This window comes from Hetaerina americana, unplaced genomic scaffold (assembly GCF_022747635.1).
Source record: "Hetaerina americana unplaced genomic scaffold, ioHetAmer1.1.p SCAF_12, whole genome shotgun sequence".
Lineage (NCBI taxonomy): Eukaryota > Metazoa > Arthropoda > Insecta > Odonata > Calopterygidae > Hetaerina > Hetaerina americana.
This window is the reverse complement of record NW_027286292.1, coordinates 19,641,143-19,655,847: the sequence shown is the minus strand read 5'-3', so window position 1 is coordinate 19,655,847 and position 14,705 is coordinate 19,641,143. Positions and strand designations below refer to the sequence as shown.

At 36.9% G+C, this 14,705-nt stretch overlaps 1 protein-coding gene across 3 annotated transcripts in view; it reads right to left on the bottom strand.

Moving 5' to 3' along the window:
- LOC139685726 (cell adhesion molecule Dscam1-like) overlaps window positions 1–14,705 on the bottom strand; it is a 561,630-nt gene that overhangs the window by 318,679 nt on the left and 228,246 nt on the right. For all 3 annotated transcript variants that reach the window (XM_071582767.1, XM_071582766.1, XM_071582768.1), the window contains exon 2: window positions 11,801–12,121. In XM_071582767.1, coding sequence (XP_071438868.1) covers window positions 11,801–12,121 — 321 coding nt within the window. The remainder of the gene's footprint in view (window positions 1–11,800; window positions 12,122–14,705) is intronic.

Below are 14,705 nucleotides of genomic sequence, written 5' to 3'. Positions count from 1 at the left end.
GTGAACGTCATTGTTGGCAAAGACCAGGATATGAAATTTGTACGTTAATTCGACAACTAAGCCCAAGATCATAACATACTAATTATAATGATCTAAATATGGTCTCAGTAATAGCGTTTTTAAATTATATTGAAACAAAATCTTTAATAATTAGTTAATATGGAGGGAAGTAATGTATTTTATAATTTTGAGGTTAATTCAACTGCCTCTACGTTCAAGTGTTGTTTAAAAAGAAAATATATTTAAAAATGTTTTAATCCTAGTGGTGATGAATGGCGTTGAGTACCTTCGTATGTCCGCTTTTCCATATATTTACAATCAGCTATCATTGCATCAAATAATGTACCACATAATCATTGAAAATATTTTGTACAGTTGGTGAGGACATATTACTAAGCTTAAATATTGCCTCAATGTCTGCTTACTTCTCTCAACTTATTATTTAATTTGAACATTTGTTGCATAAGATACATGTTATGTAAAAATGGAAGCCAGCTAAAATAGGGTTTGGGCATCAAAACCTGTTTAAAATAAAGTCGGAAGTAATAATTTAACAACCTGCTATGTTAATTCTAGAGTAAATAAGTTATCATTACCGACTTTACTAATCGTACTCAGCTGAAATAATCAGTTTGGTTGATTATAAAAATATACGCAGGGTATATTTTTGACATACGTGCTCAAAATGGCAGAAAATTCATGTAGAGCGCACTGGCTGTTGTATTGAGGAACATAGATATATAGGTGCCTGTGTTTTTAACCCATTATAATTCTAGGGTTTTAATTTTTTTCTTGGATTAATAAGTGTCGTATTAGGATGGATATTATTGGGGAACGAATGTTTAGATTCTATGACTAAAATGACTTAAGAAATAATTATCCCTCTTCAGAGGATAATCCCCTGTATATATAGTATGTCCGGGTATAATCTATGACCATCGATTAAAAGAACAATATTCTAAATATTCCTAAGCGAGAGATCCTATGCGCATTCATGGCTATATTTGAGAAATGTATTCACAGAAAATCCACGAAATTGTAGGAAGAATAATTCATATAATTTATCTGATATTCTCCAACCCTAAGACATTTTAATATACCCGTATTCGATGAAAAATTTAGCGGGTGTTTTAGTCTGTCATATTATTATTCTTTATAGAGATATTTAAACCGATACCCTAAGCGTCCATCCAAATATCTTTTTAAATAGATTTTAGAATTTTCTTACCCAATAAATCGATTGCCATAAATGAAATTGAACATGGCACTTGCGTTTAATGAAGTGGTTTTTACAATCAATAGCTATTACTCTAGCAATCACTTTAGCTATTTTTGGAATCAGTGAAGGTGTTTCTCCCGTCAAATGGTATTGAATACTAGAGATTAGGCTTAATATTACAGAAGCATCTTCAGAAACCGTTTACCCCGTACTCCAATTGGCAAACCATTTAGCTTGTGTCCTCATAAAAATTCATCCCAGTTTATATAGCAAAGTGCTTGCGAATTGCGTGAAAATTTAGGACACCGTCCTTGAGATTGATAGGAAATTAGCCAACTTGATTGGCAATTATGGCACGCGAACAACCCCCTCCATTCTTCTTCTTTATAACTCTTAAATCTTACCATCAAGGCCTTCACACTTTCAGCTGTTCCGGCTCCAGTACACTCATGTCACCTGTAACTCCGGAAGGCGGAATAAAAGGCTTTGGAAGTCCTTTTCCCCAGCTTACGCTCACCACCGTTGAGTGACCTCGGCCATAAAATTATTTAGGAGGATTTCCAATTCACTTCGTTTTCCGATACTTTCCGGTGGAGAGAATGTCAGGTTGTAACTGTCTACGATTAAACAACAATGAAATTAGGTATTCGGTATACCTGTGTAAGCCAAATTTTTTAATTAATTATTCTATCCAGTGAAAATCTCACACGTTCGCTATTAAACTATTTATTTTAGTTAAGAAACATCTAGCACTTAAATAAAAGGAGAGATTAGAAAAGCATTTCGTTAAGAGAAGCTAGTGATGGTTTTCACAACCTACTTTCTCCAAAATCCGTCAGCACTGCATCACTGAGGGAAGTAGGTCTGTCATTCGACTTAGTCTTTCGAAACAACGGTTTCGGTTTTATTTTTCGGTTTTTTCGGCATTCTGCCAAACCTATACCATATGTAGAGCGTGAAATCTCGTACTCAATATGAAATTGTTTCTTCGATACCGTATTCTAAATTAAAATGCATAGTTTTGTATTTCACTTTAAACACAATATTTTAATTTAAACATTTTACTGGGTTGAAATCGTCTGCCAAGTTTTTATCAATAAATTCATTTTTTCCGATCTTATTTATTGAAAATCTAGAAATTCATAAGTGTCACCAAGATATTAATAAAAATGAGCCAACTAATCTAAATGGGCTCCTAGCTACTCATTAATGTACCACGAAAAAAAATAGGGTATAGACCTTGGGTTTACACTGTGGGAGTGTTTTTAGAACAGGTGAGGAATCATAATGTTTGCCATGCTCTAAATACTATGAAGCCGACGATGGCAATGCTATTCTCAAAGATATTTAAATTATTTACTCTAGTTAAATAAAAGTAATATGCCTACAAAAAGTTTAAGTGATAAACTTCTCAGAACTCCCGCGGTAAAAATTTTTGTCCTACTTTGTGGAGCAGATAGAAAGTCCTCAAGGTCAAGTTAACATCGGAGGAGATCCACAATTACGTGTACCACAGTGAATTCAGAAAATGTGCTTCTTTTATTCAAAAGAGATTTTTCTGATATTCATGACATTCAGTAAATGGGATGAATACCCAAATTGAATTGTAAGGAGGTGTCACATATGTTTGATTTTAGTCGTAAGTGTCGGCTTTGAACTTTGTAAACATGCGAAAAATTGTACTTTTTCACCCATCCTAAAAATATTTCCAGTGTAAACTCATGGTCTAGGCTTTATTCCTTTTAGATGTACATATGGGTTAGCTCGGAGCCCGTTTGAATTTTTTCGTGAATCTTATTTCTAGCAAGAGTAAGTTGTCACCAATGGCTTTTAATTTCTCTAGGTAAAATATTATTAATGTATTTTAACTTTTAAGCCTACTTGTAAATCAATGGGAATAATATATTGAGCCCTCGCACATTAGATATGATCATATCATATTGACATCAAACTATATCGTTCGATATGAACTAACAGGTAGATAAAAATAAGAAAATCAGAATATTTTCTAATGTGTATACTTCGAACCACGAGAGAGTGAGTCATATCTTTAATCTGTTCAAATTATTGTCCAAGTTTGAGTTTCCAACTTGGTCCACTTCTCTTTCGATACGCCTGTGGATGCTTCTCCAGCGAGTGCGATCTCTCAGCAGAGAAAACACAGGATGCCTCCAAGAATTCCATCGGTAATGCATACGCTGTGCAATCCATCCATCAGTGCTCCCGACTCGCAATGGTGAGTTCACGTAGCGCAACGCCTGAGGCCAGCTGGCTCTCAGACCTCTAGTCCGACCTTACCCGCCTTTTCTTCTGCACCTTCGGCTGTTGACTCACGTTGTAACAATGCAATGCTATCGCACGCTTCAACCTTTGCCCCATTCCCTTCCCCAAGAACTCATCGATCGCTCCAATTTTTTGCCACCCGCCGGATACATGTGCTCCCATTCCATCCTATATACGATATTTGGGAACATGCATTTTCCATAGCACTCACTCGTTGGTACCACGGAGCCAATTTAAAAGCCGTATTCTGCATCTAAATCCAAATATGACTCTGAAGTCCTCGTGTCGGTCATCGCTCTTTCATTAAGGCCCATGTCCAATGACTCAATTTTCATTATCCTTGTCAGTGGTTTTCGCTAAAATACCCTTTGGTTCGTTTTCCCATTCTATGGTTGACCACGATCCCAGGAATTGCTGTATATTAATTTATACGCGAACGTAAATTCCTGCATTCTTTCTTCAAAGAGTTACTTAAGATTAGGTATTCTTGAAGCTTTTCTAATATAGGGTTTACAAAAATTAAGATGCTTATGAACGGCGGTGGCAATATCTTTTAATGATTTCCCTAATATTCTTTAAAATGCTATGTGATAAGCATTTCAAACAGAGTACGCCATAGCTTACCTTGGACGCCTTAGCACCTTTCGTAAGGCCGCCAAAAAAAGCAATATTATGGCATATATGCAATTTTTCAACGTAATTCTACACATGGGATACCTGTTAGTCATTTACTATCATGAGTTTTTGGTATAAAGGTGAAAATGTACGAATTTAATCCACCTAAAATGTGATCCATGGAGGTTTTTGGAAATTGTAGAACTCCTAGTTTAAAGGTGAATTTTCTCGAAATTGTCATCGACCTTGAAAAGAAAAATTTAAAGTGCAAATAGAAGAATATACCTAATGCATTTATTGAAAATGTCTAATGAAACATTATTCCATTTTTAAAACATATAATAATAATATACGAAGAAGTAGATTTCATACAACACTGGGAAAATTACTATGAAATATAAGAACCAGAAAAAAATGTGTTATTAATTAATGCTTTAATACAGGCAATAAATATAAATGCAACTGTTTCCTAACTATCATAAATTTTCATACATTAAAAAATTCAAAAAAATATGGCGGTACTGTTCTTCTACAAGCTACGAGGGTCATCCGGAAAGTAGTACCCGTTCGTGCCGCATGAAGTGCTGACGACGCGAGTAGCCGCTGGACGAGGTCAGATAGCTTCAGTGGCTTGTCTGCCTTCTCTGAGCCAAGTTGCGTGACGCTAGCATTGCCTGTGTTGTTTCTGTGATTGTTTACAATGTTTAAAAAAATTGAGAACGCCGCCAGTTGTGAAGTGAGGGCAGTGATTAAATTCCTCAATGCAAGAAACGTTCGCCCATGTGATATTCATCGCCAATTAAAGGAGGTGTATGGAGACAATGTAATGGACGAGTCGTCTGTTCGGCGGTGGTGTCGCAACTTCAACATGGGGAGGGGGAACACACACGACGATGAGCGTTCGGAGAGACCGTCTGTCATTACAGACCAACTGGTGAGCTCAGTTGACGAATTCGTGAGGAACGATCGGCGCGTCACAATTGATGACACCTGTGAGCATTTTCCCAATGTTTCTCGAACAATTGTTCATGAAATTGTTAAACACCATCTGCATTATGCAAAAATTTGTGCAAGATGGGTCCCTCGCGTATCTCAATGAGCTGGCGGCGAAGGACTATGCAGCAGGAATACAGAAACTTGTCACACGTTATGACAAATGCCTTAATTTGCTTGGAGATTATGTTGAGAAGTAGTTTAAAGTATCCTCTTTCAAATAAAATTTTTTATGTTTGTTAATATTTACTTTTGTGTCTTTATTTCACGAACGGGTACTACTTTCCGGATGACCCTCGTATTATAAATTCTTAGAAAAGAACGCAATTTTAATAACTATAAAATTCACGTTTACATTTATTTTATTGTCTAAAGCATTATAGTGGGAACTGTTGTCATAGTTTAACGTAAGGGCCATGGGCCTCTTTAAATCCTCTCAATGTTTTTCCACTTCTGTCAAGCTTTCACTATGGATGTTGTCCATCTACAACTTTTTATCTGAAAAAAACCTTAGAAGCGTCTGAAAACCTACCCCCTAATAAAGTGCATAGAATTATTGTCGAGAGTCTGGCATAAGGATTTTGTGTAACAAATCTGCATCATAGGTATTTAACGGACGTAGGATATTGCTGAAAACTCAAAAACTCTCCAATCTCATGGGAATAGGAATCGTTCCCAAAGGGAAGGAATCCTATTCCCACTTTTCCGCTATATTTTGAGTTTTCCACGGCTATGAGTTGGCCCTGTATCAGTCAGTATCCGAGTGAGCATTTTTCTAGTGAATATTTGCAGTATTGCCATTGAGATCGATGTTCGTACGAGTGAGTTGATGCGCTCGTCTCCTGTGTACCTTCTCTGGTCAAAAGGGTGGCAGAATTGCGTCATGGATTGGGTGGGAGCTGGAAATGGGCCACGTAAAACGTGTCTTCTTCACTTATGGATGGGGGCACTCTCTTTATGCCGCCAGTATCTGGAATCGGTAAAATTTGGTCGCGTCCTCGGGGAAAACGTGTGTAGAGCCTTTACGGCCACTCCAATGATTCTTTTTTTTTAATGTTACCCAAGACGCCGAGGAGTCTATTACGGAAATGTAGTTGGCCACGACGGTGCTCGTGGCGTTGTGTTCGCTCGAATACTGCTCTTGGTTACCGCTTAAAATTCATTAGTTTTTTTGCTGATGCTGCAAAGTGCGTTTTGGAGCTCCTCCTGTGGCATTTCTATGGTTTTATCGAGGAAAGTTTGGCGTTTCAAGTCAGAAGAGTATAATTTGGCCTGCTGAATTGAGGCGTATAGATTTTAGCCATCAGAGCGAAAATCAGCTGGTAATTTTTTTTTCTTGTAATTTTTTCTCCTTCATATTGAATTGTACTCGACAATTGCTACAAAAATGTTTTGACGCATTTGGTTCCATAGTTAAATTAAACCATTCACATTAATTTCGTTTTTATGACCGATACTATGACAATTACATGCAAAGTTAGTGGATAGAGATCGCAGCGAAAGTATGTTTCCGGCTGTAATGGACAGCATCAAAACGGAAGGATGATTTCAATTTTGAAAAAAAGGATCTCTTTTTTCCGCGTGTAAATGGCTGGATGCCTTCACATTCCTGAAAAACACTTTGTCTAATTACAAAAAAAATAAAAGGTTTTTTAGAAAAAAATTACAATACATAGAATAGAAATTATTATCTCATTCCTTGATTCGAGTGTTCAAAACGTTTTCACAAAATTCAAAAGTTTTTACGCGATAGGGTGTTTTTATAAAATTTCAGAGAAACCGATTGTTTATTAATATAAATAACTTTAAATTTAGGTTATTTACACTTTTTACATTAAATATATATTAGGATAAGCATTCAATGCTAAAACATGCATTTAAGCCTCGCAGGTTTTGATTTAAAATGTGTTTTCAAGAAGGGAAAGATAATTCAAATACATATAAAACACATGCATATGTATTTCATTTAGAAAAATATAGATGATGAGCCTTTCAGATTTTCATTTGTTAGCCCTTTTACCTCTTACCCAAAGCATAAAAATATAGAAAGAAAAAAAATATGTTGCTAACATCTTTTTGCTATTGAAAATGATGCCGTGAAAAAGAATTTGCAAGGAAATTAAATGAGAAGTTATGTAACATATCTCCGATTTGATCTCATGAGGTTCCACCTAAAACTCTAACATATCTCTCAAATTACTCAATGTTAATTTCAAAGTTTTCGGTGAAATTACTTTGTTTGCTCACGTTTCTGTCTTCGCAGTGCTGTGCTGCATGCCGCCTCACTAAAATTGTCCAGGCGGATTGTGCTCGGTCTGCTATTCCCACGCGATTCCTTGGGGCTTAGTTGTCTCAGCGTCCCTGCACTCTAATCCAATGAAATCGTCCGAGTTGCCCAAAGGAGGGGCAGAGCGTTCATCCTTCTCGCTCCTCCTTTGCTCGTTTACTCTCGTAAAAATGTGCGTGAGTCCGAGTCAGTTATGAGATTCACGCAACTGCCCATGTCTTTCCAAAGCGCTGCTTTACTTCACTCCGGGTACACTTTCCCATTTGAAATGGACCGTTTTATTTTATCCAGGTGCTCATCAACATGATGGCCAAATCGAAGTATTGAGTATCCTAACGATTTCTGAGGAACACTAAAAATAATCAAGGAATTTAGATATCTTCTCCAATAAAAATGCAATAAGTATAAAAGAAAATAAAAGGGCATTGCTCTAAAATAATAAAATAAAGTGAAAAAGGGGAATATAATTACGCCTTTTTAAAGACTTTGTTCTAGTGCGCAGGTTTCATTAACTCATGGGCATGTATTCAGATCCAAGTCGAAATTTTGATTATCTCAAAACTTTCACTTTTAATATCGCTATTAATTCAAAATTACCCATTCCATATCAAGAATTCTGATCCATATGTCGCTGTTTGTTTTCAGTATGAATACATAATTAAAGAGATTGATAAAACCAACTCCCTCTGAATTACAAATATTGCCCTAAAAATGACCTATATAAAATCAATCATAAACAGGCTGAATAATTTAGATACTATATTTTTCTAATAAATACCGCTTCTTTAATTATATCATTTTCTTGAAGAGTGTTAAATTATAATGATGATGCAATGTTCAAACAATTTGAAACAGAATAGTGATTATTAGAGAACGATTTTACAATTTAAGATTTCTATACATTGACATTCCTAACGCTATACATTAAATAGGTTTCATAAAATTTTCTGTAGTTGCCGACCAAGCAATAATCTTTACAACATTGAAAAATGTCTTTTATTGATACCATCAGCGAAGTCTTCGAATGAAGTGAGCCTGTATTTTCATAACTGAATTTTTTTAAGTCTAAAAACATAAGAACTTTACCTTAAAGCATTCAATTAGTCTAATTAATAATTGCATTGGTGAATGCTTCAAAAAAATCTTAATTTAAATGGCTTCCAAAATTATGATTTTACTTTTTTTCCGGTGTTGCCAGTAATATCAGTGGGTTGTTAAATTTTTCTTTTACGAAATTATTCATTCAAACATGATTTTTGTGGTCACAAATTTTAAATATAACTGTTACGGCTATTGGATTTTTACATTCATTCTATATTACTATCCGTAAGAGCTCATTTCTATCAATAAAGTCAATTGACTTGCCTCTGGTTTACTTTGGATGGTATCATTAACCTTCCGACATTTCTTCTCTGCTTTAGAATAAACGTAAAATAAAATATCCTTGATAATTTCTGTGACGCTATCATTTTTTAGGACTTAAATTAACTTATTTTATAATCAATTTTTTTTAGAAGTGTATTGTTATTTTCCTTAAAAAACAGTAAAATATTAGTTCTCCACCTTGCTGACAACTTGAACTATACTCCGTACGCAATACAATTCTACTTCATTTTTATTGAAACTGTGAATCATTTTGTGTACCTAGTATTGTTTTTGTAGTGTGTGTGTGCACATACATACATACATATATATGTGTGTGTGTGTGTGTATATATATATATATATATATATATATATATATATATATATATATATATATATACCGCCATATGGCGAACAAATATTCATTCACATGGAAACAGATATAAGGAAAAGGGATAGGAAAACATATAAAGGACCAACATTGGTGCGACGAAGGACGAAGGTCGGTTTGGTAGGTAATGGTAGAGTTCACCCAGGACTAAGCCCGACGGTGTGTGAAATTCACACATCAGGGTAGGGGGGCCAGTTCCTTTCCCTGTGCCGGTTATGGTTTCCCAGGAAGATTTGGTACCCGAAAAATCACATAGCTTGGGTGGAGCTGCAGGTACCCAGAGACTTTCCCGGGAATCGAACCCGGAATCTTACGGTCAGCAGTGCAACGCTCTACCCCTGGATGAATGGATATATATGAATTCTAGGTTTTTGCATTCTATGTTATTTCTTTTAATGTTAGCGGAAACACTATTACTAGTAAACTATTTTACGATCGATTGGCGACATGACCATTTGCCTAGTGGGTACCATAGGGTACAGCATAAAAACTTGAGAAAAAAATCTTGGCACGTGAAAATGGCTCATATATTTGTGCATGAGGACATTCAGAGAAATATCTGGCCTTCATCTAATCAAGTATTCTTTCATTTATCCTTATAAAACCTTAAAATGGAAAACTATTGACTCACAAAAATAATGTTGTATTAAAGTTCATAAGCAAAATTGATATTTAGTTTGAAAAATCACCTGTGAAATTCGGATTTCATATGAAACATAAGCAGCTAGATAAAAATAATGCATAGGACGTTGCCTTCCTTTTCCGGATTAGTTTGTATCCAAATAATTCCACAAAGAATAAAAATCTTCCATCTTTTTGGAGAAAATCGCAGGATCATAGCAAGTCCGGGATAAGGATGAAACATTTTTCTTAAGGGTTATCCATAGGATTAAGTCAATTTTATTTGCTTACTATGTGATCCACAGCAGTCAACCGAAACGCTGATTTGATACGTGCCGGTAACAGCTCACATGGGCATTATCATCTTTTTTATGTGCCCAATTCCATGTGAGATAAACTTATGATTAAGGTAGGAAATTAAATTACGGAATATTACGCGTGATTCGTATTTTTTCAGATGACCAGTAATTATTGTGCAGCATTCAACGAAAATACAAATGGCAGTTTGGAATAGGGAATTATGATCTCCTACGGATAAGAAAATGTGATCATTGAGCGTCCTAACGTTCGCACCGCGTAGTGCAGAGTAATGTTTTCTGAATATTACGATGCATCAATCAATATTAAATGCATTTTAAATACCTTGTCTAGGTATGTTACATGGAGCCACGTCTCCACCTAAGTGTTCCAGACCGACTGACCCCACCTCCGCGGAAGCCACTCCTTATTTGCCTGAGGAACCAAGATGGCCGCCTCGGTTATAGAAAAGTAGGACGCGCGAGGATCGGTCTGCTGGGTGGTTCTCAGAAGGGACATAGCTCAAAGAAGTATTTAATCTTCTGTTATTTATTAAGCTTGAATCATTGATTTTCCTCACTATTGGATACTTCAGGAGCTCCTCTTGTCCGTTCTAAGTGAATACATAGGGTCATAATTTCAGTAAAGCATTGGATCCTATCCTGTTTTAATGATGCATGGTTTACTACATAGTAACACAAGCAAAGAGCGACAACATATTCCATCAAATTTATATCGAAGATATGGTGTCCATGTAATGTCTTCACAAACACTTGCGCATGAAAGCGTGGGCATCATCATCATCAACCAGGGAAATTGGATTTAAATGGCCCGTCATAATGTACAGATTATAACTGAATGTGTCTCGTAATATAAGTAAACAGAGAGATTTCGCAGGGTGATATCAGATATCTGGTTACGAACGAGAATCTGGTTGAAGGTAAAAGGTAGTTGATCCAAGATAGATATTCCATGTTATTGAAAAGTTCTCATCACCAGTACTTGCTTATTTAGGTTGCATGCTTATTGTGCAAAGTGTATTGAAATTGGAAACTATTAGGGGCATATAATTAAAAATTCAATTTTAAATATAGCCTACCCTTAACAATGAGGTCTTAGTGTCCATGGGAGTACTCTCCTTGGGACCTCACACTCTTATCCTAGCATTTATTTCAATTCCAAAAACATTCGGCAAAATCCTTTTTCGTAATGGTTATCAGTTGCCTAGCCGAATTCTCTTTGATCCCGTCATGTCAAGAATTTCGTGCTGCAGTTAGAGGGGACTTGCTCCAAGCCGAAACGATGGCCCCGTTTTTCTTAAATGGACATGACTGGAGATGAGTCATGGGTCTAGTGCTATGACTCAGAAACAAAACCCAGTCTTCCCAAATGTCGGTTGACGAGACTAAATGAGAATGCAACGAGGCAGCTTATGACAATTCCGAAAAAGGACCTTTGCGATTGATTTGAAAAGTGGAAGAAGCGCTTGGATTAGGTTATGGGGCCCCAAGGGGAGTACTTCAATGGGCACTAAGACCTCATTGTTCTGGGTAGGCTATTTTTAAAATGGAATTGTTCATAATATACCCCTAATAGTTTCCAATTTCAATACATTTTGCAAAATAAACATGCACCCCAAATAAGTAAATACTGCATTTTAGTAAGAATTTTTCTCAACAAAAAGGCCAAGATGTAGTATAAAAAGTGAAAAATTTTGGAAGAGACCTCACCTGCCCTCACTTGGACGTCCAAGGAGATAATACGGCCAGCTGTGTTGGCTGCCGAGCAGCGGTACGTCGCGGTGTGGACATCGGGGCGAAAGGCCTCCCCGCGGAACGGCGGGAAGAGCAGAGTCCCGTTGCCGAGGGCGAGCCGGGTCGACGGTACGCTCGGCGCGGGTGAACCGTCGGCCAGCAGCCACTCTACGCGGGGCGGAGGAGTCCCTTCTGCGGCGCAGTCCACGCGAGCCCCCGTCGCGTTGGAGAACAGGACGAGGGGCGGAGGCTCGAGTGTAAAGCGTGGTCCGCGGCTCTCGGTCAGATAACTGGAAACTGTGGGAGAAATATACTTGGTTAAACCAACCTGATAATTTAAAAAGATTACTTTGAGATTCATGACAACAGCCATTGATTCAATTTAGTGGAATAAAAGCGGCCAATCATTACCACATATTATAAATTGATGGTTTTCGCGAGAAATAAGCAATAGGAATGTGGCAAAACTTTAATATTAAGGAAGTGTAGCATTCATAGTAGCAGACGTTTTTATGGGAGGCGATCGACAGCTGAGGTAACTTGTAGGGATGGACAGGAAACGATGAGGGTCTTAGAGATACCCGGCGTTGGAATTAGCCTACTCTTGAAGAAAGACGCCAATGAGCCCATAACTAAATGTCCCAACCGATGGATGTAATATTCATCTGGGACAAATAGTTGAGGTCAATACTTCGTGGAAATCCACTTATAAAGCGCAAAGAAAGAATGAAAAACTCCGTGTTTCTTGAGAAACGAATGTATTGTTGTATTAGTTGGTTACACCGTAGCGAAACTAGTCGAGCATAATAAAGTCGTTCCCGTGGAAACGCTGTCTTTGATCTTTTTGCGTGAATTTTAATATTCATCTTATTAAAAACAATAGGAAAGAAGTATTGTAATGTTAATTATGGTTATAGTATGTTCATTCATATATAAGAACCACTAAAAAATCGGTTTTGCAAAAACTTCCCGAGATTAAAAGCGTTAATGAAAGGATATCGAGGAAAATAGATCACAATTTACACGTTCGAGTTCCATTGCTCTGCCTTGCATTACCCTCAGTGACTTCACCCAAAGTATGGTTCACTAGAAAATTACAAATATTCACTACGCAATAGGTAATGTTTGCAGGTTTGATTTGTAACCGTTTAAATTTATGTAAAAAACCTGAACTCTGCTGAGTAGCCGACGCTTTTCCTAATGACCACGTTACCACTACGAGGTGTTCTACCAATGAAAAGGAAAATTCTTTCATTTATTTTTAAATCTATTAACGTCTAAATATGTTTTCTAAGAGTATGGAATGGACATTTGGATTCAGTCGCTCCTTGTATGCAGAATTCAATAGGCATGCAGATATTTCAATTTTCGCTTAAATATTTGCAAGTGATTGAATGTGAATATTTTTGATGGAGATAAGATATCTTGAAATTTTTGAAAACAGTCAGACCTTTTATTTCTACACTAATGCAAATCATGCATGGAATGGTCGCTACTCTCTACTATATTCTACAACAATGGAACATATATAACACGCTACCTGTTTCTCGCTAGTCACTCGGAATTGGCCATTAAATATAAACCTACGTTCGCATAGAAAGGATATATTATAACAAACATTTATTACGCATTCAATCCAATCTTTGTAAATAATTAAGTGTTGCACAAGGATAATTCTGGTAAAATATGTTATTTAAATGCTTTCCCATTCGTAAGGTAATGTTCTAAATGCGTAGGATAAATGTTGTTATGATGCTTTCTGGCATTACCATGATATAGGTTCTTGATTAGTTCCATTTAAAATTAAAATGACTCCATAACCAAGAAATTATATATTTATGCAAAGTAGTAATAAATAAATTCTACTTTCTTTGTCGCGTGATTCTGGTTGCTCACACCGGATTATCGATGACCCAAAGTCATTAATAATGGTCTCGGGTCAGTTTGGTAGGTGACGGTAGAGTTCACCCAGTACTAATACTGGGAGAACTCTTGCGTCACCAACCAAACCGATCTTCAGGTTGATTTATATATATATATATATATATATATATATATATATATATATATATATATATATATATATATATATATTTATTTATTTATTTATATATATATATATATATATATATAATGTATCACACTTAGCACTAGTGGACACAGACAAAAACACAGAAACACACAAAAAAGAGACTCACTATTTTTCGAATTTTCGGTGGTCGTTGCCAACTTTATCAAGGAAGAGAGGGACAGAACTGAAGGGAATACGAGGGCTGGAGCGATGGATGGAAGGGGAAGGTGGGGAGAGAATTCCTAAGGGACGGGTTTGGAGGGGCAGCGTTAGAAGGGTGGGGAAAATGTAGAAGGTGATGGGGGTGGAAGGGGGATGAAAATATAATTAGAGCAGGGTAATTAGTGCCTAATATTGATTCCTGGACAGTTCCAGGACTCCAAGAGCCAGATGAAGGATTGCTCTAATGTTTTCAGTTTCAGAGGAGGATCAGAGAACAGTTAACCTTTCTTCCAAACCCCTTAGCCCAAATATGGCCTCCCTTTTGAACAAGGGCCTCTCTTTTACCCCCACCCCCAGAGTAAACCACGTGACAATCCTCGCGGACGTATTGCATTTCTACCGGAATCTCCGGTGGAAGGCATTTTGCGATTCCCAACCGTCACTCCAGCAAGTTTCCAGACCCCTTCACAACGCCTTACATAAATTCAAGCCGGCTTCTGCCCAAGAACCCAATCCCCTTCCCCCAAATCATCCAATTGAAATTTTTATAAACCTTCTCCTGTTCAGAATTTCCAACCCGTCTTTCCTCAAGACCCTAAATCCTTGACCCAACCTGTCTCCAACCGAATCCACAGAACTAAAAAGGCT